A 24910-nucleotide genomic window follows, 5' to 3' on the forward strand; every position below is an offset into this window, starting at 1 on the left:
TGGCCTGCTGTGTTCATCCAGCCCTGCACTTTGTTGTCTCTAAGTAATAATACAGTTTGGGAGAAAAGCAAATAATAAGAGTATATTTCAAGAACATAGATAAACAAAGAGAGATCAGGATGGTCAAAAAAGTACATGAGGCCCTAGTAATGAAAGGTAGGTAGAAAAAGCCACAAAACAATAATGTCAGAGATAGCAAGAACTGCAGATACTGGAGTCAGAGATAACACAGTGTGAAGCTGGAGGAACGTAGCAGGCCAGGCAACGTGAACAGCATTTCCTCGTAATAACCTTTATAGCCACTCAATCTCAGTAAAGTATCACTCCTATCTTCACTCTTTGATTTTCTATCCAAATGACTCTCCCTGACTCTTCTCCTTGGACTATTGAAGCAGCTTAATGCTTGCTTTAAGCTCTGATGGCCTAAAGATATCTTTCCAGCTGTGATGATCTTGATTCTTTTTAATTCTGATAGCCTGAGGATTTCTACCAACTCTCACAATCTGGAGACTTCTGCAAACTACAAAAAATAGTTTTTTCTCTGCTAGGAGATAACACAGTGCAGAGCTGGAGGAACACAGCAGGCCAGGCAGCGTCAGAGGAGCAGGAAAGCTAACATTTCGGGTCAGGACCTTTCTTCAGAAATGGGAAGGGGGAAGGGAGCTCAGAAATAAATAGAGAGGAGGGGTGGGGCTGGAGAAGGTAGGTGGGATGGTGATAGGTGAGTGCACGTAGGCAGTGGTGGGGATTGGTCAGTGAGGTGGGAGGAGCGGATAGGTGGGACGACATGTCCATCCTGGGCCTCCTCCAGTGCCATAATGATGCCACCCGAAGGCTGGAGGAACAGCATCTGATATTCCGCTTGGGAACCCTGCAGCCCAATGGACTTCACAAGCTTCAAAATCTCCCCTCCCCCAACCTCATTCCAAGACCAGCCCATCTCATCCCTGCCTCCTCGACTTGTCCATCTTTTCTCCCACCTATCTGCTCCTCCCACCTCACTGACTAAACGCCACCCCCACTTCCTACCTACTAGCCTCATCCCCACCTCCTTGACCTGTCCATCTTCCCTCCCACCTACCTGCCCCTCCCTCCCCCGACCAACCCCCATCCCAACTCCCTACCTACACACACCTGTCCTGGCTTCATCCCCGCCTCCTTGACCTGTCCATCTTCTCTCCACCTATCTGCTCCTCTTTCGACCTTTCATCATCGCCTCCCCCTCTCTCTGTTTATTTTAGAGCCCCCATTTCTGAAGAAGGGTCCAGACCCAAAATGTCAGCTTTCCTGCTCTTCTGATGCTGCCTGGTCTGCTGTGTTCATCCAGCTCTACACCTTGTTATCTCAGACTCCAGCATTGGCAGTTCCTACTATCTCTGAGAAGATGGACAGGTTGTGTTAAGTCAAGGAGGCGGGGATGAGGGGGAAAGTTGGTCATGGGAGGAGGCCAGGGGTGGGGAGAATTTGAAACTGGTAAAATCCACATTTAAATCATTTGGCTGTAGGCTCCCAAGGCAGAATATGAGGTCCTGCTCCTCCAGTTTGTGGGTGGCGTCATTGTGACACTGGAGGAGGCCCAGGATAGACATGTCACTCAGGGAGTGGAAGGGGGAGTTAAAATGGTTCGCAACTGGAACGTTTTGGCGTTTGTCGCGAACAGAGCGCAGATGCTATACAAAACGGTCTCCGAGTCTCCGCTTGGTCTCACCGATGTAGAGGAGGCCACATCGGGAGCAGTGGATGCAGTAGACCACATTGACAGATGTGCATTTGAACCCCTGTATAATGTGGAAGGGTGACATCTGCTTTCCAGAAATCAACCAATTAGTGGCCTCTGACCATCTATTTCTCTATCATAAAGCTCAAGCTTGTAAACATTCGGTAATTAACTCCCCAGATAGCTGACCAAGTCATTTAACTTCCTTGCTAACCCCAGGGTTTCTCCACAACCTTTTCATTGAAATACTTCCAACGGTCTGCAGTGTGGCATGCTAAACTTGAGAAAGGTCTTTGACTTTTCCAATTCAAAGTCACAACCTGCAGCCTCTACTGAAGGAAAGGTAAGTTGGTTTTCTTCAGATTTAATGTGGCTTATTAAAGAGAACTAAAAGAGTTTTAACTGCTGCAAACATACTGGTTTTTTTTCTGGTCTGACAGGTTTCTGTCTGTCTTGCTAACCTCCCAAGCTGATGAGTTATCCAACAACCAATCACATGGTTGTTGACATGATATGGAGGTGCCGGTGTTGGCCTGGGGTGGACGAGGTCAAAAATCACATGACACCAGGTTATAGTCCAACAGGTTTATTTGAAGACACAAGCTTTCGGAGACTTGCTCCTTCTTCAGGTGTCAGTCATGATCGTTGACAGGCAGAGGACCGTTGTCATTGATAACTGGCCACTAGTTCACACCAATCAGCTTCTCTTGTAAATAACCCCTTGACTCAGTTCATCTGCACATTGCTGGAACCCACAGCTATACAGACAGGGTTCACAACAGATTCACTTACTTTAAATCATACAGCCATCCTTGTAAATACCTGGCTTTAAAGCAGTTGTTTCTCGTTTTAGTCAACAGTTTTAAAAAGCACAAAAATGAAAAGACTTGGCTATTACAATGATGAGTTACAGATAATTGTTAGACTTTAGTTAAATTTTAAACCAAGTGGGTTGATTTTGATTGTTCAAGGCATTGCCATGAAAAATAAACCAGCAAATGACTGTCACCTACTTTGTTGAGTTGAAACTGGTACAGTGGGTGTGCATGTTATTTTTGTGTAAAAGAAACAGGGCCCTGTGAATTAATATATGTAGCTTCACTGCTACACTACAGCCCAACTGACAATCCCAAACTGGGTGTCAGCATAATTCTTTGCGCACTTAGAATTATTCCAGCAAATGTTGTCCAAATTCAAAATCACATTTAATGCTAGATGGTGCATTGCACATTTTGCAAATGTTTCATTATGTATTCTTGGCTGAAAGTCTACACAATTATTAGCCTGTTGAAGTCCATTTGCCACTCAACCAAACCATTGGTATCATCCTTTAGTCAACAACCATCTTCATCACTATCAACTACCTGGCCAATTTTCATGAATTGTCTAAATGTCCAATCATGCTTCCTGCATTTAAATCTAAATCATTAATATATATCACAGACAGCAAGGTACCCAATTCTGAGCCCTGTGGATCACCACTGAAAACTGCTTTCCATTTGCAAAAGTATCCATTGATGATTCCACTTTGTTACTTGCTAGTTGTCAACCCAAACCTGAAAGGTGTCGATGTCTTGCTGCATATGGATATGCACTGCTTTACAATCTGAGGTATTGTGATTGGTGTTGAACATTGTGTAATTGTTAACTAACATCCACAGTTCTGACTTTATGGAAGATCATTGATGAAGCACCTGAAGATAGTTTTGCCTACGACACCACCCTGAGGAACTCCTGCAGAGATGTCTTGGGTTTTAAGATGATTGACCTCCAACAACTGCATCCATCTTCCTTTGTTCTAGGCATAACTCTAACTAGCAGAGAGCTTTTCCCCCGAGTGGTATTGATTCTAGTTTTGCTTGGGCACCTTTCAGTCCATTCTAGGTCAAATGGTGCATTGATGTCAAGAACAGTCACTCTCACTTCACCTCTGGAATTCAGTTCTTTTGTCCATGTTTGGATAAGGTTAAAATGAGATCAGGAGCTGACTGGGCCTGTAGATACCCAACTGAGTATCAGTAAGCAGATTATTGCTGAGCAGGTACTGCTTGATAGCATTGTCAAAAACTTCATTTGTCACTTTTTTTCTTGACATCATGTGGTTAAATTGGGGAATCCCAAGTCTTATTTATGAACAATCAACAGTAAAAGGGTTAGAGTGACGCTATCAGTATAGGTTCAATTCCTTCAGAGGCTGAGGTTACCATGAAGGACTCTCCTTCTCAATATCTCCCCTCGCCTGAGGCACAGTGACCCTTAGGTTAAACCAACACCATTCGTCTCTTTCTATCAGAGACCAGCCCTATGGTCCGGCAGGATTATGGCAATGTTACCTCTTAGTAAAAGGCTGGTAAAAGCATATGTATGGCCAATTAGGTGTCTGAAGGACCTGGAGATAAGAGGCATGACTGAGGTGATAAATGAACATTTTGCATTTATCTTTACCAAATAAGTTGATGCTAGCCAGGACGTGGAGACAAAGGAGAAAGCGCTTTCACTGGAAGGGTCTAGAATTGATAAGTAGGAAGTATTGGATAACCTATTGCTTAAATTTGATAAGGCGCTGGGACTGGATGAGATGCAGCAAAGGATACTGAAGAAAGTAGAAGTTGAAATAGCAATATTTCGTAGACTCAGGATGATTCTGGCGCAATATTTAATTGCAGACATTATGCCCTTGTCTAAAATGGGTTGTAAGGATAAGCCCAGCAAGTACAGACCAGTCAGTTTAACTTAGAGTTGGGAAGTCACCGGACACAATTATTCAGGATGCCAATAGTAGTCACATGGAGAAAAGTGGGTTGTTTAGAAAAAGCCAGCATGGATTTCTAAAAGGAAAATCATATATACCTAACTTGTTCAAGTTTTTTTAAAGAGCTAACAAAAAGGGTTGATGAGGGTAATGCTATTGTTGTGGAATATCAAAAGACTTTCGATGAAGTGCCGGCAACATCTTGTGAAAAAAATTATAACTCCTGGAATAAAAGGGACTATAGCATGATGGATATAAAATTGGCTGAGTAGAAGAAACAGAGAGGAGTACTCCAAGGATGTTTTTCAAACTGAAGCAAGGTTTGGCATGAAGTTCCCCAGTGGTTGGTACTGGCACCCTTGGTTTTTCTGGTATATGTTGATAACCTAGGTCTTGGCATGCAGGGAGCAACTTTAGAGTTTGCACATGATACAAAATGTGGAACTTGTAAACTGTGAGTTGTAGCTGTAAACTTGTAGACTGTGAAGAACACCAAAAAGACATAGACAAGTTGGTGGAATGGGTAATTAAGTGACAGATGAAGTTCAATGTGGTGAGGTGTGAGGTGATACATTTCAGCAAGAAAAACATGGACAGTCATTACAAAATAGGGCTGCAGTACTTAAGGGGGTACAAGGAGCAGAGGAACTGTGGGTATATGTGAACAGATCACTGAAGGTGGCATGACAGATGGGGAACACCAGTTGATAAAGCACATACAATATCCTACGCTTTATAAATAGGGCCATAGACTATAAAACCAGAGTCTATGTTGAACTTATACAAGATACTTGTTAGGTTTTGGCTGGAGTATTGTGTACAGTTCTGGGCACCATGATATAGGAAGGATGTCAACAGGTTGAAGAGAGTGCAGAAGATATTTATAAGAATGGTTTCAGGAATGGGAACTTTGACTTATGAGGATAGATTTGAGAGTTTGGGATTGTTCTCCTTCAAGAGAAGAATAAAGGGAAATTTGATAGAAGTTTTCAAAGTCATGAAGCATCTAGATAGAGTAAATGGGGAGAAACTATTCTTGTTTGTTAAAGGATTGAGAACAAGAGAGCACGGATTTAAAGTGATTTGCAAATGTAGCAGATGTGATGTGGGCAAAAATCTTTTCACACAATGAGAGATTCAAGTCTGGAATGCACTGACAGGAAGTGCAGTGGAGGCAGCATGGCATTGGGATTGACGGATGCAAGGCATTGGGATTGAATGATTATTTGAAAAGAAACAATGTACAAGGGTTAGGGGGAAAAGCAAGTAAATTCCACTAAGTTGTGGTGTTCATTAGAGATGGGATTGCAAACAGCATGGGCCAAATGGCCTACCTGTGTGTTTCTGTAAATTTTTTTCACTCAGTTGTGCATCATTAGAATTCCTTGCCCAAAGACTCATGGTTGTATCATCACTGAATGTATTTAATGATAAGGTTGACAGATTTTTGCTCACTCCAAGAATCAAGGGAAAGGGGGATTGGGCAGAAAAATGGAATTGAGGCAGAAAATCAGCCATGATCATAACATATCTTGGAGCAGACTAGAGGAACCGTTTGATCTATTCCTGCTCCTCCTCTTTAGTTAAATGAAACCAATTTCAAATTTGTAGAATATCAAATTTTTCAACGATGACAAAAACATTTTTTTATCAAGAATGATTTGACATATCAGTATTTAACATTAACCCATATGTACATCTCTTTGCTCCATAAAATGGTTAACAAGGAAAGAATAACTTTGTTTTTTATTTCCCTGTTTTCCATCTGTAAGAATGTACTACTTAGTCTGCTTGATGATATAACTGTTGCTGGAGTTCCTCTTAAACTTACAACAGAATCAAAGTAACATTGGAAAAGGGGACCCTCTTTTGGCCAGAGATTGCTAATTCTCTGTGGGCAGTTTTTCTGAAGGCGATCAGAAGCACAAACCTTACTGCTTTGAATAAATAGGACCCATCTTTTTTGTCCCTCTCAAAAATGGTACACTTTTAATGCTGAAAAAAGAACTCTTTAATAGCTTTCAACAAATTAAGATCCTGTTGTAGATTTTGTTTGGTGAGTGTGGTGCATCTACAGTCCTTCAAAGAGTTTGTGTCAATAGAACATTATCAGATGTGGGGTAGTCTGATGAAAGGGATCATGTGGAACTACTGTGTTAGGCTAAATGCCTGTATATGCTGACAGAATATAGCTCAGTACATTGTTTAATACTCAACTGTTCAAGAACATGTCAAAATGTTAACACATCTAATCCGACTCCTGAAGCTGCCATTATTATATAATCATAAACAAAGCTCCGGCTGTTGACAGGAATCAACATTATTGGTGATGCCATTCTTTATGTATGTGATAATTTCAGCTTTCTTTGCCAAATTTGTTTTAAACTTAATTATCCTTTCTATTCACCCGACTCCTCACCATTCCTCGGACTGCTTGTGCCCTGCCACAGTGCCAAATGGTCCAAACCAAAGTTATAGTGCCTCTATGACTATAGCACATTATTCCACCTGCTCCTGTGAATCCCTTTGTGCCATTTGCCATGTGACCAGCTCATCTTTCTCCAGTGCCAGGAGTTAGCTGGCCTCATGACAATCATGTTATCACTGTTGATTGTTGTTAAAAACCCATCTGGTTCACTACTATTCTTCAAGGAAAGAAATCTGGTATCCTTACCTGGTTTGGCCCATGTGCGTTGCCAGATCCATAGCAATGCAGTTGACTCTTAACTGTCCTCTGGGCAATTAAGCATAGGAAATTAAGCATGAGCAATTAAGAATATGCAATAAATGCTGGCCTAGCCAGTCAAACCCATATCTGGTGGATGAATATTTGAAAAAAAAACTACACCTAGTACTCCAGTTTTGTCCTAACCAGCATTTTCTACAGTTCCAGCATAACCTTCCTGCACTTGTATTATATGTCTCAGCTAATAAAGGTACATATCCCATATGCCTTATTATCCACCTTATCAACCCGTAATGCTACCTTCAGGGATCTGTGGCTATACATTCCATGGTCCTACATTGCATGGTGTAATCTCTTGCCTTGTTAACACTTACCAAGTGCATTACCCCAAACTCTTCTGGATTGAATTGCAGTTATCTCTACTCTGCCGACTGAGCAGTCTGTTGATACCCTCCTGCTGTTTACAGCTATCCTCCTCACTATTTGCCACTTTATAAATTGTTGTGTTATCCATGGTGATATCTTGATCACATCCCCTACATTTAAATCCATATCATTAATCTACACCACAAGCAGCAAGAACTCTAGTACCAAACCCAGTAGAACGCCACTGGAAACAGACTTACTGTCACCCTATGCTTCCTGCCTCTCAGCCAATTTTGGATCCAACATGTCACTGTGCCTTGGTTCCCTTGAGCTCTTACTTTCTTGACCAGTATGCCATGAGGGACCTTATCAAAAGCCTTGCTAAAGTCCATGTAGGTTACATCAAATGCATTACTCCCGTCAACACTCCTGGTTACCTCCACAAAATATTTAATCAAGTTTGTCAAACGTGACCCTCCCGTAACAAATCTATCTTGACTAACCTTGATTAATCTGTGATAGTAGGAACTGCAGATGCTGGAGAATCCGAGACAACAAGGTGCAGGGCTGGATGAACACAGCAGGCCAAAAAATCTGTGTCTGTCCAAGAACAGTTATATTCTGTTCCTCAGAATTCTTTCTAATAATTTCACTGTCACTAAAGTTAGACTGACAAGCCTGTAATTTCCTGATCTATCCCTATCTCCATTTTTAATAAAGGCAGAATATTAGTGGTCCTCCAATCCTCAGTCACTCACTTGTGGCCAGAGAATTTAGAAATCAGTGCCAGGAACCATGATATCTCCTCCTTTTCCTCAGACAACAGCCTGGGATGCTCAACTCGGCATTGTCACTACAGGATTCTGTCCAATAAACTGCCCTTGGGCACCTCATATTCATGCTGTCCTTGGTGACATCATCCTGACGATGATCGTAGCATTCGTTTTTGTTCTAGCAAAATTTCTGTTTGAAGAGCTAAATCTTGTGATCTTCGCTGTGGTGAGTTTGGTGTAGGGAAAGCATTTAATCAACCAGAAGGGTAGCAGGTTTGGACACTAGCATCTTTCTGCCACTGACCCGCTTAATTCCATGGTAAAATGACCCATGACCAACCTTCCTCCAACACCCTTACCCACCATACAGTTAATGTCTCTGTGGCAATTAATACCCAGTTAAAGGCTCACCATAAGGACAGGACAATTTTCCATGTGACAAGAGTGATGAGTTAACCTTGGAGTTTTTACTTTGTAGCTCACATTGTTTCAAAGCACAGTGCCTGATTAAGAAACCTGGTATCTGGAGAGATGGGTCAGGTCCTTGCTGTCCTACCTTCACTGTCAATTCTCCCACTCTGTGGACTGTTCTGTCTACCACACACCTGTGATCTGAGTCTTAGAACTTAGGTGTGTATTTTTCTAGTAACAGTCACCGCCTCCACAATGAGTGCTGCTTGTTCCACCACCAGGGGTGTGATCTTGGGGATAGGCCCTCTGCTCGCCTGTTAGGTATTCATTGGCACGTAGTAACAGGTCTTTCTATAACGAAGCAATGCACGGCTCTCGCCGGCTCTCTAATCAGCAGCTAAGACTTCCCATTGCTGGCATCTTATTCCTTGAAAAGCTGCAATTTGTTCCAGCAAAGACTCAATTGTTTTTCTACTCAGCCATAAACTGTCTTTCCTTGCTTTTGACTTGCAGTTGAGCCACTTTTTAAAGACAATCCAAACTTTTTCCAACTCCAGGACCATCCTTGACTTTATCTAATCTTTGAACACTGTATAATCTCCATCGTAAAGACTGCCCACTTCCAACACTATTTTGAACAATTAGTGTACCTGTGCCTCAACCTCTCTACTGCTGAAAGCCACACAAATGTCTTTGTCAATTCTTCACTTGATCGTATCAATATTTACCTTGTCATCCTCCTCTTCTGAATTCAATAAACATCAACTGATCTCGAATCCTGCTTCTTCATACCTCCATCCTCAAAATTTGACATTTGCACAGTCCCTCAAAGCCTCAATTTAGAGACTCATTCTTTTAATCTTTCCATGGTGAAACTCTTCCTCATTTTTATTAACTCCTTCTTCACTATACTTTGGCCTTCCCTGGCAAAAATAAATTTTGCATTCTTCTCATTCCAGCTTGTCGTGTGCCCCTACACCCTTGACCTCAACATTGTTGTTCTCTTAATCTCTCTGACTTCTCTCCTTTAACAAATATCCACTTCTTTCAACAAAATTTTGGTCACATCTGCTGATATCTTAAAATTTCCCAGGTTTGGGGAAAGTCCCATTAGATTGGGAAATAGTGAATGTAAATCTTTTACTTTGAAAAGGAGGGAGACAGAGAACAAGCAGAATTTTCCCAGGCCCTGAATGATGTGGGCTGGTGTGAAAAATTTGGGACAATTGTGTGGAAAGTCCCAGCAAGGCCTTTCTTGATGTCGGGAGAAACAAGTTGCATTTTCAATCTGTGTTCCAGACATTGAGATGAAATTCTTGCTGGCGAGCAGGGAGAGACCTGTTAACATGAATTATTGCTCATTATCACTCTTATTACTACCTAATCTCGCTTTATTAATCTGCAGGTTTGAATTTATCATGCAACAAATACAAAGTATATACCAAGAATTTCCAACATGAAACTCATCTTGGAAATTTGGTGCCAAAATTTCAAAGCAGTGCATGCCCACATGCACTTCCCACCCTGATTTGATTTGACTGATTTATTGTCACTTTGTTAAAAATACAGTGAAAAGTGTTGTATGGCATCACCACTCTCTGGCGCCACCTTAAAACACAGAAAAATAAACCAAAACACAGGATATAAAGGCAGAAAATAAAGAAATAAAGCAAAAGTGTTTAACTTTGCAGTCCTTCTTGTTAAATGCTCGCCATGGGCGTTGTGGCCAGGCACGAGTGCCCTCCACCATGCTGCCACCATCTTACCTCTGCCGACGCCCTCGCCACTGAGTCCTAGCTGTACCTCGCCAATGCACAGGCCACTGATGTCACCGGGCACAGCACCAGCCCAAATTTGACTCTGCCACAACCATGAGCCTGCTTTGGGTCCACCTCACGGATGCAGCAACTGCCGATGCTGCTGTGTCTCATACTGAGCCCAAACTCACCTCCGCCACTGCTTCTATGAATCTGCACTGGACACAGACGCCACAGGGGACCCAAACTTCCCTCCGCTGCTGCCACCATGCTGGATTCACTCGCCACCACCAATGCCATCTCCATGATCAAGCTCTTCCACAAGAGGTAAGTAAAATAAAAGAAGAAAATTTAAAACACAAGAAAAGGAGAGAAAAAAGAAGAATTGAAAGGAAACGCGGACGAGCAGATGCGCCCTGGACTCAGAAGCCCTACTCCACTGCCATTTTACGAGATCTAAATCACTCTAAAGAAAGGTCATGGTCCCTGAAATGTTAATGCTGCTTTCTCTCCCAGGTGCTACCAGACCTGCAGAGTTTTCCCAGCCATTTCTGTCTCTGTTTGCATTTGTGAAAGTGAGTTCATGTTTAACCAATTTATTAGAGTTCTTTAAGAAGTACAGGGCTGATTATAAAAGGGAACCAATGGATATTCTGTACTTAGATTTCCAGAAGACATTTATTAAAGTTCCACATCAAAGATAATTATTGAAAATAAAAGCTAATGTTGCAGGAGAAAACATATTGGCATTCATAGATGAATAAGTAGCTAACAGCAAACAGACTGTAGGCATAACTGGGTCATTTTCTGCTTGTGAAGATGTAATGAGTGTTGTGCCACAAGGGTGAGTGCTGAGGCCTCAACTTTTTATAATTTAAATAAATCTCATGGACAAAGGGATTAAAGGTATGTTTGTTATATTTGCTGTTGACACAAAGACAGGTTGGAATGTAAGTTATGATGAAGAGATGACAAAGGGTTATAGATATGTTCAGTGAATGGGTAAAGGTCTGGCAAATGGAACATAGTGTGGGAAAATGTGAAGTATTCATATTGGCAGGAAGCATGAAAAAGAAGTATGTTATCCAAATGTTCAAAGATTGCAGAGATCTAAGTTGGAAAAGGACCCAGATGTTCTCGTGCAGGAGTTGCAAAATGTTAGTAGGCAGGTACAGCAAGTAATTAGGAAGCTAATAGAATGTTATCATTTATTGCAGGGGAATAAATATAAAAGTAAGGCAGTAATGCTTCATTTTTACAAATCATTAGTAAGACCACTCTCAAAAATCCTAAGGGGTCATGGGAGAGTGAGTGTGGAAAGGATGTTTCCTGTGGTGGGCAAAACAAGAACAAGAGGTCATGGTTTTCAAAAAAAAAAGTCACCAACTTTAGACAGAGATTAGGAAAACATTTTTCTCATGGAATGCTTTTCCTCAAAAGATACTGGAAGCAGAGTCTTTGAATATTTTTTAGACAGAAGTAGACAAATTCTTGTTAACCAAGGGTTTGTAGCATCGCTGGGGTAAGGCACGAATGTTAATACGTGACTTATTGAATAGCAGAGGAGGCTCAAATTGCTCAGGGGCACAGTGGCTGACTCTTGCTCCTAATCCGTATGCTATTATTCTTGATGCTCATATTTTCCTTCAAATTTTTATAAAGCCCCTAGGAGGGTGTTTCTATTTTAGAGGTCTTATACAAAGGCATAATACTTAATATACTTAAATACTTAAAGGCATAATAGCACCATAATACTTCTGTAAAATTGACAGAGCAGCTCAAGGCCAAATATTATAGAAAGAAGTAACCGGCCGATTATCTGAGTGTTTTTTTACATCTATTGCCATGAGAAAGTAGTTTTTAATGTGTTCAGCTAGAGTCTTCTACTAACCATTGTTGTGTCTGTCTCACCTGAGTAATCTCATTTAAAACAGCTTTCAAACATGTAACCTTACAGTAGCTGCCTTGACAGTCAGAAACATTGGGAAGCAAGGACTGACATTGAGACTGTTTCCATTTTATTGAACCAATAATATGCTTAACTTATATATTATTGATGTAAACAAATGATACAGGCTTAGGAAATGGTGTTTCCATTCAGATAAGATCCATTAACCACTCAAATTTTATTCTCATGGTTTGTGATATGGCTGGTCCTTTTGATGAAATTGCAGCCATGCTATTCAGACCCAACATTCAGAACTCAGTAAATCTCATTATAGTTTTAGAACTGAATCGAACGTAAATGAATTGAAAAGAGCATTGCCTTTTATGAAATTACACTGTTACAATTTCTTGAGCCACTAGGGGGCCAGCAGACCCGAACTCTTCGATATTTCATTAACAATATCATTCAGCTTGTTGTCTGTCTCGATATGAAACAAACTGAAAAGCCTAACTAACAAAATCACTATTTGAATGATACAAAGCTGAATTAAATAAAAAGTTCTCCGTATAATAAGTGTGGATTTAATGAAAAACCATTCTCGGCTTCTCATGTCGTAGATCTCAGTATTAATACATCTGTAGCAGAACTTTAGAATGATAACCCGACATTTACATGTTTGAACACCAGCTTGTTCAATATTTAGTATTGGTGGGTTGTGAAATAGGTAACTGCTCCAAATCCTTCAGCACACTTGACAGAACCAGTTGATCACTGTCTCAAGTCGGAATCTTCCTGGCCTTGTTGGAGGAAGCCTTAGAGGCCATGTGGCCTAGAAAAAGGGAAGAAAGGGAAAGAAAAGGGAAACCCCATCAGGATGGCACTGCATCATGACCCAGATTTCCATCAAGGTTCGAGAGAAAGAGATATTGTGCTCCTTGGAGACGGGCAGCCAAGTGATCTAATTAAAGGACTTTATTCTTTGCTGACTGACCTTCTCCAACATCAGACCTAGGGAGCTTGGAGTCTATGAACTTGAAGCAGGTGGCTTCTGAGCTACAGGTGGATGAGCCATCAGAGCATTCTCCTAACACTAGATCTATATCCTCAGATGTAATCATTTCACTGGAGTGGGTGGCGTCTGTATATTAATGATTCATTTTTGAGCCTCTTTAAAAATGTTCTGCAGCCTCTATTTTGAGGTATTCTTCCGCTAACCTATCTGCCTCAGGATTGCCTATTTTACTGGGGGTGATTACTGGGGTTCAATGCTGCAGGCTTTCTTACTAAGCTGCACATATGGCAGTCCTGGAGACGGACTCTCAGTTGACTACTTCCATACGCTTGTCACCATGTTGTGAATAGCAGACCTCAGTGGAGTTTGGGCCCCTTTATTGGGAAATTTCCATCCTCGACACCATGGAATAGATTCACATCCAATACCGTCCGACAGTAAATAAATATTCCAACAGAAGGTGCATTGATGGGACTGGTCAACTGGTTAGTATTGCAGATTGTCCAGCCTTTAACTTCCTCTTTTATAATAATTATACCAGAGCTTTAGTGATTAAATAATAACATCAGGTTGTACAAACTTTGTTTGCAGTTCTTTGTATTTTAAAGGCTGAAATGTACTATACTGGCAGTCTTCAAAATGATAAAGGAGAGACAAAACGCAAACTATTTCCTTTGGGAGGGACTTAAAGTTTTAAGAGTGAAATCATGGAGCAGTTTTTCACACTTCTATACTCAATTGGTTGTGGATGTCGGCCAATTGAAAGCTTCAATATTGCGTTTGAGAGTCTGTTGTTAGGTGACAGCATTAAGAGATATGAAAGAAAAGTGGGTAAGCGGAGTTGAGGTAAAGCTATCCATCAAATAACAGTGCAGCAGGTTTGAGGAACTGGATCACCTCCATCTGTTTCTCCAAATCTGTCAAAGAAAAGACTGACATTTATACATCTTTCATAGTCATCAGAGCACTTCACCAATTAAGTATTTCTAATGTGAGTCATTGTCTAATGTAGGAAACAAAACAGTCATTGTGTTGTGGGAGCTTGCTATGTGCAATATGACAATGACCAGGACACCTGCGATAACTCTCTGCTCCTCTTTGTAAGTTTTGCATTCTCCCAAGTGGGCATATGGGGCCCCAGTTGCATGTTTCATCTGTCAGATTGCCAGGACACTGTAACAGCTGAAGAACAAACAAGCTGGCTAGAAGCAAACAAGAGAGAAATTATTGGGGTTAACCAGTTTGTGTGCTTGATATAGTTCTTTACGTTTTTTTTCAATCTGACCTCTTGTGCAACATTACTTTCTAGTTCACACCACTGATGACCACTTCCTTCAATTGTCCAGGACTTAAGCTCTAGAATTCTCTCCCTAAATTTCAATGCATTAAGCTGCTCTTAAACTTTCTGGTTACCTGTCTTTGGACGGAACCTTACAATATTTTGACTAAGTGTTAATTTCAGTCAGGTCTTAAAGAGAGAGTTACTCTCCATGAGGCCTAGAGAGGTTTTTTGCTATATTGTCACAAACTGCCTCACTAACTACCAAACATATAACAATCGATCCCTCTCATCCAATGCTAGCCTGATTCTACTGTCTTGGAAGAATTCGGCACCCACCCCAGATAGCCCAGAATAGACGGGTATCCCTGGCACCAGCACCATCTTTAAACCTTGGCCAAACATCCAACCAAGCACTGGCATTGCACGGTTGCCCTTCACTGGTAACGTAATGACACAGTGGCCCCAAATACATGCTGCTGACGGCACTTTCCTTAATGTCTCGTGGGATGTGGACATTGCTGGCTGGGCAGCTTTTATTGCCCATCACTTATTGCCCTTGAGAATTTGGTAGTGAGCTGCCTTCTCAAACCACTGCAATCATTGTGCTGCAGGTCAACCCACAATGCCCTTAGGGAGGGAATTCCAGGATTTTTACTCAGCAACAGCAAAGAAACGGCGATATATTTCCAAGGCAGGATGGTGAGTGGCTTGCATGCGAAATTGCGGGTGGGGGTTTTTACATGTATCTACTGCTCCTGTCCTTCTAAATGGTTGTGCTCTTGGGTTTGGGAGGTGCTGTCTAATGAACCATGGTGGATTTCTGCCATGCATCTTGAAGATAGTACACACTGCTGCTACTGAGCGTTGGTGGTGGAGGACCTGAATAATTAGCTCCTATTTCTTGATAAACACAATTCAATTGAGGAACATAATAAATACAGTATCATCATTTTGAGTTTCCTTTGTTCTGCCCAATTTTTGACTTCATTTATACTTTAACTAATACTTAACTACAGGGAGGCAGGTAGCAGGAACTCTGCTGGTTAGATGAAATCTTACTGACCTTATTGGAGTCTTGCAGATTTAAATATGATTGCAGTAACTAATGCTTGATATAATCGATTCCTGAAATATATAAGACGAATTATATTTTAAATAAAGATTTATTTTGAGTACAGCTTTAATTATTCCAGCTAATTTGTACAATTGGTTAATTTTGTAGAACAAGATGTTTGGCTAGGTTTCTTAGGATGGAAGTGCTAAACTGGTAGCTTCCAAATACTTTAAGATGTTTGACTTTTATTTTCAAGCTCATATTCTATGTATAAGTTACAGAAGTGACATTTACAAAGGTTTTGTGTAAGTTCTCTATGTTGAATTTGACTTATTTTTCAAATTGAATAATCATGGTGGTATGACTAAACGGGAATGTTTTCCAGGCAAGGCAGGGTGGTGGGTTTTTGTGTTTGTGAGAAGTTAGAGAGGCTCAGAGAGGCCACTAACATAGTATTGTTGGTCAGAAACAGAAAAGGTTCAGACTGGTACCAGAGGTAGTAGCTATCTCAATTTGCAATTTAGGTATATTTTGAGCTTGAGAAAGAGTAAGATTTGAAGTTCTCCTAATCTAACACTAAAAATTGTGCAGCCAGTAAAAAGAAGCTGTGTTTCTCAACTCCAGGTTATATATGCGAATCAGCATTAACATGCTTTCATGTTTATGAACACAAAATTTCACCCAAAAGGTGTCATGGATTCTTTACTTGCTGTTTGTCTTCCATTGATAATCATAGAATCCCTACAGTGTGGAAACAGGCCATTTGGCCCAACAAGTCCACACCGCACCTCTGAAGAGCATCCCATCCAGACCCATTCCCCTACCCCTGCATTTCCCATGTCTAAACTAAACATCCCTGGACACTATGGACAATTTAGCATGGCCAATCCACCTATACTGCACATCTTTGGATTGTGGGAGGAATCCTGAGCATCCAGAGGAAACCCACACAGACACGGGGAAAATGTGCAAACTCCACACAGATAGTTGCCCAAGGGTGGGGTTGAACCCAGGTCCCTGGCATTGTGAGGCTGCAGCACTAACCACTGAGTCACCATGCATCATACTTGGCAAATGAGGAGAACATCAACTTTAGAATGCTTTGATTCAGTTTAGTTGTGGCTAGTTTTTGCAAGAACATGGATAAACAGCCTGAGCTGAAAAAAGTACAAAATCTTAATTCTAAATTGTTGAGGTTGTGAAGGCTTTGGACAGGTTGCAGAGGGCAGTTATTACAATGATATGAGGTGCAGGACCTGCATGTGGAGAGACTAGAGAAACTGGGATTGTTCTCCACAATGCGGAAAAGGTTAAGGTAGAATTCATAGTTCATAGAATCATGACAGGTTTGATACAGTATATAAGGAGAAACTGTTTCTAGTGGCAGAGGCTGGGCAAGCAAAACTCTCAAATCTAAAATAATTAGTAAGAACCAGGATGACGTAAGGTTGGTAAGATGTTGCATAACAAGCTTACATGATTTGGAATGTAATGCTTGAAGTTGATTCAGTAATAATGTTCAAATGCAAAATTAATAAATACTTGGATTGGAAAATTGTACAGGACTAGGGAAAAGAGCAAGAAAATGAGATTAACTGGATAAATCTTTCAACAACTTGGCAAAGGCATGACTAGTCATATGGCCTCCTGCTGTGCATTATCATTCTATAACTCTACCGGGTACAAAACAAGGAGAAGGGCAGTACACATTAGTGTTTAAAATTGTTTGAATTGGCAAGGTGAACTCAAAAATTGTCCAATTAGTTAGCCAGTTAGTTAATAAGTAATCTTCCGGTTGCATAGCACATGCATGTTTCTCTTAAGTTGAATGAAACACCAGAGACTAAAGAGACCACAATACCAGTGCCCCCACTAATAATGTGAGTTATAAACCATCACTCCAGTTGCACAACTTTTTTCTCTAAAGTATGTAAATCCAAGCTTCACAGCTATTTAAAATAAATGTAGCTTTAAACTCTAATAGTGATATTGTATGGATAATGTACTTATTTAATATTCAGAAAAATGCCAAATCTCAAAGTAGGATTTTTTTTGCTAATGGATGATGATCACCACTGCAGTGGTTGTTAATAGTTGCAGTAGTGTGAAGAATGTGTTCAACTGTTACGGGAGTCCCAGATTTGCGAACATCCGACTTACAAATGCTCAGACTTACAATCGTTCGTAGTTACAAACACCATCCCATCCAGAGGTGTAATTTTAAAGGCCTGACATACAAACATTTCCTGTACTTAGAATGGCTGCTTTACATTGTCCTGCATTGTCTGCTGATTTGCGTAGAAATTGACTTGTGAACAGACTCCAGAATGGAACCCATTCACAGCCTGGGACTGCCTGTTATGTAGTCAACTAGTAGGACGTATATATAAAACAAAGACACAGAATTGAGCCTCCAGATTCCGTTTTTTTTTTCAATTAAAGAAGTTTGTATTTCTTTCTTTCATGAGGTACTTAAGATTTAAAGAAGCATTCTTTTAAAATACAGCTGGAATAATGTAATTAATAAACAGAAGGGTGGATGGAATCTTGATGGTGGTCAGAGATTATTACAGATATTACCATGAGAGTTTGAAATTGTCAAAGTCAAGCTAATATACTGAATATGCCTACCTTGGCCTATTTTACCTATAGATCTTGAGCTTCAAGCATGTAATTTAGCAACAAATTGCAGTTTAATTGTTTTGAAGGTAATTAGCTCTTCTGCAGTTAAATATCATGATGGTACCTCTTTCAGGCAAATTTCCTGAAGTTGATGTGCCTTTTCTCTGTTATATTACCATAGGAGTATGATGGTGAAAACTGCATTTAGGTTCACTAAGGTAGCAGATCAAAGAAGTGGGGAAAATAAATGTTTGTATTGGTTTGCACTCCAGAGCATCCTTTCTCAAACTGAGTCAGATATCTCTTGGCATTAGATGGGTTTGTAATATGTCACCTCTTAATTTAGCCCAATGCACCAGCTATCTAAAAGGTTGTGTGGCTTCCACAAAGATTTCAAGTGCTTGTCTCGACACAGAAGGGTAGTCTGATCTGTATTGGAAATGAGAAATTTGACTCAAATCAGAAGATTTGGCCTTGGATAAAACAAAGAACTATGGATGCTGGAGATCTAAAACAAAAACAGAAATTGCTGGAGAAACTCAGCAGGTCTTGTAGCATTTGTGCGGAGAAAACCGATTAACATTTCGAGTTCTGTGGCTATTCATCAGAAGTCAGGGTTCTGATAAAGAGTCACCAGACTTGAAACTTTACCTCTGTTTTCTCCCCACAGAACATTTGACCTTGTGGCTACAAATGCTGGGAATTCTGCAGGAAGTAACTCCTCTCCCGACTCCCAAGGCCCATCCACCATCGTCAAGCCATAAGTCAGGAATGTCACGGAATATTTTCCACTTGCCTCAATGAATGCAGCACCACCAGGACAAAACAGTCAACTTTACAGACATCCTTTTAACCACCTTAAATATATACTTCCCAAAACCAATACGCAGTGGCAGCAGTGTGTATCATCCACATGACAACAACTGGCCAAGGATCCATTAACAGCACCTTTCAAACCTCCAATCTCTACTAACCAGAAGGATAAAGGCAGCTGGGAAAACTAGCATCTCAAAGTTCCTGAGCAGGTCTCATACCATCCTGATTTGAAACTATACACTGCTCTGACACTATATCTGGGTGGTCAACTGCCTTCTTGGAATGCTGCAGTCCATTTGGCCTAAGTAGGCCCACAATGCTGTTAGTGAGGGAGTTCCAGGAGTTTGACCCAGCGATGCTGAAGGAACGGCAATGTATTTCCTAATCAGAGTGGTGAGTAGCTTGGAGGGGAACTTGAAGGTGGTGGCGTTCCCATCTATCTGCTGCCAATATCCTTCTAGTTGGTAGTGGTCTTGGGTTTGAAAGGTGCTGTTTAAGGTGCAATCCTTGGTAAACTTCTGCAGAAAATTGTAGATGGTACACACTGCTGCTACTGAGCATTGGTGGTGGAGAGAGTGAATATTTGTGGATGTGGTACCAATCAAGTGGGATTCTATGTCTTGGATGGTGTCAAGCTTCTTGAGTGTTGTTGGAGCTGCACATATCCAGGCAAGTGAGAGATATTCCATCTTACTCCTGACTTGTACCTCATAGATAGTGGATAGGCTCTGGGAAATTTGGAAGTGAATTACCCACTAAAAGATCATAAGCTCTAACCTGCTGTTGTGGCCACAGAACTTATATTGCTAATCCAGTTCAGTTTCTGGTGAATGGTAACCCCATAGGGTGTTGATAGTGAGGGATTTAGTGATGGTAATCCCATTGAACGTCAAGAGACGAGGGTTAGATTGTTTCTTGTTGAAGATGGCCATTGCCTGGCATTTGTGTGGCACCAATGTTACTTGCTGCTTTTCAACTCAAACCTGGGCATTGTCCATCTCATTCTGCTTTTGGACATGGACCGCTTCAGTATCTGATGAGTCACAAATGGTGCTGAACATTATGCAATCATTGGCAAACATCCCTACTTCTGAACTTATGAGGGTCATCAAAGTAGCTGAAGATGGTTGGGCCAACAATAGTACCCTGAGGAACTGTCTTGGAGCTGAGATGACTGACCTCCAATAACCACAACTGCTTTCCTTTGTGTCAGGTACGACTCCAAACAGTGGCGTTTTCTCCCTGATTCCCATTGACTCCAATTTTGCCAGGACTCCTTGATTGTATACTTGGTCAAATGTGGCCTTGATGTCAAGGGTAGTCACTCACAGCTTACTTTTGGATTTCATCTCTTTTGTTTATGTTTTGACCAATGCTGAAATGAGGTCAGGAACTGAGTGGCCCTGGTGAAACCCAAACTGAGCATCAGCGAGCAGATTATTGTGAGCAGGTGCTGCTTGATAGCACTGTTGATGACACCTTCCATCACTTTCCTGATGATGAGGAGTATACTATGTGGATGATAATTGGCTGGGTTAAATTTAGCCTGTTTTCTGTTTACAGGACATACTTGGGCAATTTTACACATTGCTGGTTAGATGCCAGCGTTGTAGCCATTCTGGAACAGGTCGGCTAGGGGTGTGGCACATTCTGGAAAAAACATTTTTAGTACTAATGCAGGATGTTGTCAGGGCCTATAGCCTTTCCAGTATCCAGGACCTCCAAAGTTTTTTTGTATCACATGGAGAGAATCGAATTGGCTGACAAATGACATCTGTGATGCTGGGGGCCTCTGAATGAGGCCGAGATGGATCATCCACTTGGAACTTCTGGCTGAAGATTGCTGTGAGTGCTTCAGCCTTTTACATAGATGTGCTGGGCTCCCCCAATATTGAGAATGGCAATGTTTGTGGAGCCACCTCCACCAGTGAGTTGTTTAATTGGCCACCATTCACGATAGGATGTTTGAGGACTACAGAGCTTAGATCTGATCCGTTCATTGTGGAATTGCTTAGCTCTGTTTGTCACTTGCTGCTTTCGCTGTTTGGTTTTCAAGTAGTCCTATTTTGTAACTTCATCAGGTTGACACATCATTTTTGGGTATGCCTGATGCTGTTCCTGGCACTCCCTCCTGTACTCTCCATTGTCTGCAGCAAGTCCTGAGGTTTAGTGGGTAGAGATTGAATATGCACTCTGTAGGTAGCAAAAACACCAAACAAACTGTATGTTTTGTGTATAAATTTTTCTCTAGTTCTGTACCTCAAAAAGTACTTGTTTGATCTCGTGGAAGGATAAATTCTTTCTTCTGTAGTAAGTACTCTAATGTGACTTCTTTGAAGATATGAATTGTTTATTTTCCTGTAGTCAGTTATTCATAGACCTTGTTTTGTCAAATCAAATGGGTGTGGAGATGCCTAAGATGGAATATAAAAGGAGCCAGCTTGAATTCTTTTGCAGGCCTGTTGCTATCTATCACTGCACTCCCCTCAAATGCTATGCTGATTGTGATTAATGCAGTACACTCATGTATTTCCTGGTAGGTGAGATCCCGTGCACAGACTGAAAATTTGCTGAAAGAATGTTGTTATTATTATATGCATTATTCATCAGTATGTCATGTTCCCTAATTTATTCTACCATTAGACTTATGTAATATCAGTTATGATTCTCTTTTAGTCTGTAATGCATTATTGTGCTATCACGTTGTGACAAAGAACCACTATCAGAAAATAACACTCCATCTTCAACCCCTTCCACCTGAAAAAAAGGGCTGTACTAATGTTTACATGTTTTAAAGGATTCTACAAAATGAATAGCCTGATATATAGACAAATAATGTGTATGATTGATGAATAAAAAAGTGTGATTCAAGTCTAAAGAATTTTTTTCATTTGGTGCCATTGCATTATACTTGATTTTTTTCAGCACTAAAGCATTCCTTGGCGTGGCCTAAGCCAGTCAGTGCGTTCATATCTGTCTAATAAAATTTAAGAGTTTTAATCTGTTCTGAGGTATGTGATAGGCAGTTATATTCCTTTCCAAAATAATGTAAGATTCCAAACACTTACTGACATGATTTTAATTTCTTATCACATGGTGCTTTCACATCCACTCAGTTCACTGGTTCCTCCCAGTCATGTGACATAAGTTGGACTTCTGGCTACTCCCCTTTTCTAAAGTCTGCTTCAACTTTTCACAGTTCAATGGTGTATTGCCTCTCCAACCTACTAGTTCAGCCTGCCACTGGTGAGGTGAAGAGAATTTGTACTCTAGGCAGTGTGTTTTTGTAGAAATGTTCATGGAGCTACCTTTGTCACCAAACACAGGCTGTGCCTATCTGAGTTCCCTGTCACCTCAGGGACAGGATATGTACCTGCGGTTGGATCAGTCACAACGGCGATCTCCGTACAGAATGAGCAGGATGATTGCAAGGCAGCAGCTGGTGACTAGAATTCAGCATGGTATGTCAATTATAATCGAAGAATTCAATGTTTACAGATCAAGATAATTCAGTAGTCAGGTCTTAAATAACAGAAACCAATCATAAGACAAGTGTATGCTTGTAATATTTTAAAAGGCAATGTATTTCAAGGAATATTTTTATCCCACAGGTTTAGATCTTAATTTTTAAAACATTCAGGAAATATTGTGTTTGACATGTTTGTCCTCATCATAAGTCCATAATTTTTTTCTTTTCTGTTACATTGATGAGACTGCTATAACTGTGCTAAGGTGCTGTAACAGGTGTGTAGTCAATTGTATTCGTGATGTGTCACAGTCTCTTGCGAAACCAAAAGCATAACAGCACTATGACATTTCTCAAAAGGTTAAATTGGTCAACATGTTTGGAATTATTTAAAGTCTCCACTTTGATCTTTTGTTGATTCATGATATGATTAGTTGTTTCTGAAAGTCATTTTAAAATGGTCATGCAATTACTAGCATGATAAGCCACCAGTGGCTTTTAAACTTTGTTTTAAGCTTGGGCACATCAGTTTCTATGGCTTGAAAATAACAACTCATTAACTAAATCTTCTAAAAACATTCAAATATGATCATGGCATCATTGTGACAAAAATGATACACAGCTGTTCTCTCTTCTCACTGGCCAAACAAAAATAGTTCCCTGAAACACTACTCAAGAAGGCTCTGCCCTTTTAATCAAAGTATTTAAATAGCTCCTCATTACTTGAAGCTGTTCTTTCAAAACAGAACATTAACTAGTTGAGTCATCAGCTGTGTACCTTTTAAATTGGATCGCTTAGCAACATTGTTTAATCTTTTACTGCAGCTCTCATGCTAATAATTTTAATCATCCTCGTTGGCATTGTAGGCTGACTGTGCATTGAACAGTCAGACCATCTTGTGATCAACTATTTTGTTTTGTCAATTATCCTCAAGTGATATACTATGTGCTCACATTTTGTTTTGGAAATTATTTTGCAAAACCTTTTGGAAATTTTGCCAACCCCTGCACCTCTTAATTAAGGAAAGATCTTTTTAGGGATATTTTATTCCAGCACAGATTTTTTTTTTCATTCAGTCATGTTTACACCGCTAACTCATCTCCTCCAAGTTTGTGTAGCAATATCTACTGCAGTGTGACCTTTCTAATGTGATTTTTAGCAGAATGATTTACAAAAGTAAATACAAACAGAATTTTAACACAGGGCCACTATTGCCATGGTGTCATCTGTAACATCATCTTGAATGTCCATTTACAAATATCAACATGATTATCGTGCCACTTCAAGGTAGCTTTGAAACATGGCAAACAAATAATCATTCATTAAACAAAATCTATCCACAGAATTACTTACCCTGTTCTGAAAAAGTGGAAAGTTATTGGAGAGCAGCATTTGTTTTACAGTTTTAATGCTCATTGACCAAAAAACATTTTCTTTATTGTGTTGACTCCATCAGTAGGCCTGTGATCACAAATAAATAATCACCTCAATAAATCAGGACGTGCATTTGATCTGCATCAGGGAAATGTTAACAAAACAAGGATAGTGCAAGTTGCAGAGTGTAGATAATATTTGGAATGTTCTGGAGATAAATATTATCAGTTTTGGCAGGGATCCCCTGTTATGTGTTTAACCATCATGCAGTTCAGAATGTTATTTGCACTTTCCCTAGTCAAGTTCATGGCCAATTAAAACAAAAGTTGCCTTGTTTGCCTGAACTTGTTTGAGTGCTGTTTCATGGTAACATCCATTTGAGAAGCGCCCGTTTTATTTCACAGGGCCTATTCTTATTGCCCAAAGACAAGAGTCTCATGAACTGCTACAAAACTGCTGTTTTGACTGAATATATGCACTTCTTTTCCCCAATTTCAAATGTGCAGGATAGCTTGTTGACTTTTCAATTACTAAAATGATACTAATTGTAGTCTCACGATTAGTCAGTGCAGAGTAGATGATAAAGAGATTTTACATCTACATCTAATGCATACAGCCAAAATCAGTTTATAGGGAGGTGATTAGTTTAGGCACTAGGACCTTCTTGTGGCACGGTGGTAGTGTCCCTACCCCTGGACTGAGAACCCCTCATTCAGGTCCCACCTGCTCCAGAGGTGCATGCATAACACCCATGCATCATATGTTTAGAAAAAAGGTTAATTTAGGCAGTCTTTAGGGTGCCTACCATTAGACCAAGAGGCCCAGGTTTAAGTCCTACCTGCTCCAGAGGTGTGTAATAGCATCTGAGCAGGTTGATTAGAAAAATAAATTCAATAATAAATAAATAGCTTAGGCACTTGGGGTACTTTGAGT

General features: G+C 40.5%; 1 protein-coding gene and 1 long non-coding RNA gene across 5 annotated transcripts in view; one reads left to right on the forward strand and one right to left on the reverse strand.

Moving 5' to 3' along the window:
* Positions 1 to 24910, forward strand: part of stard13b (StAR-related lipid transfer (START) domain containing 13b) — a 450686-nt gene that overhangs the window by 310040 nt on the left and 115736 nt on the right. Inside the window, exons 1-2 of one of the 3 annotated variants that reach the window (XM_048598024.1) lie at positions 22290 to 22382; positions 22463 to 22597. The exons of the other annotated variants lie outside the window; for them this stretch is intronic. Of the exons in view, the coding sequence (XP_048453981.1) occupies positions 22340 to 22382; positions 22463 to 22597 (178 nt within the window). The 5' untranslated portion in view covers positions 22290 to 22339. Of the gene's footprint in view, positions 1 to 22289; positions 22383 to 22462; positions 22598 to 24910 lie in introns of those variants that run through there. 3 annotated transcript variants of the gene reach the window in all.
* The window catches only part of LOC125483318, a 29538-nt gene continuing 17171 nt past the window's right edge, over positions 12544 to 24910 (reverse strand). The window contains exons 1-3 of one of the 2 annotated variants that reach the window (XR_007262268.1): positions 23957 to 24059; positions 15708 to 15769; positions 12544 to 14279 (exon numbers count right to left, since the gene is read on the reverse strand). This is a non-coding gene — a long non-coding RNA (uncharacterized LOC125483318). Of the gene's footprint in view, positions 14280 to 15707; positions 15770 to 23956; positions 24060 to 24910 lie in introns of those variants that run through there. The other variant, XR_007262269.1, reaches the window with a different exon arrangement.

The sequence above is a fragment of the Rhincodon typus genome, chromosome 6 (genome assembly GCF_021869965.1).
Source record: "Rhincodon typus isolate 14 chromosome 6, sRhiTyp1.1, whole genome shotgun sequence".
NCBI classification, from domain to species: Eukaryota; Metazoa; Chordata; class Chondrichthyes; order Orectolobiformes; family Rhincodontidae; genus Rhincodon; species Rhincodon typus.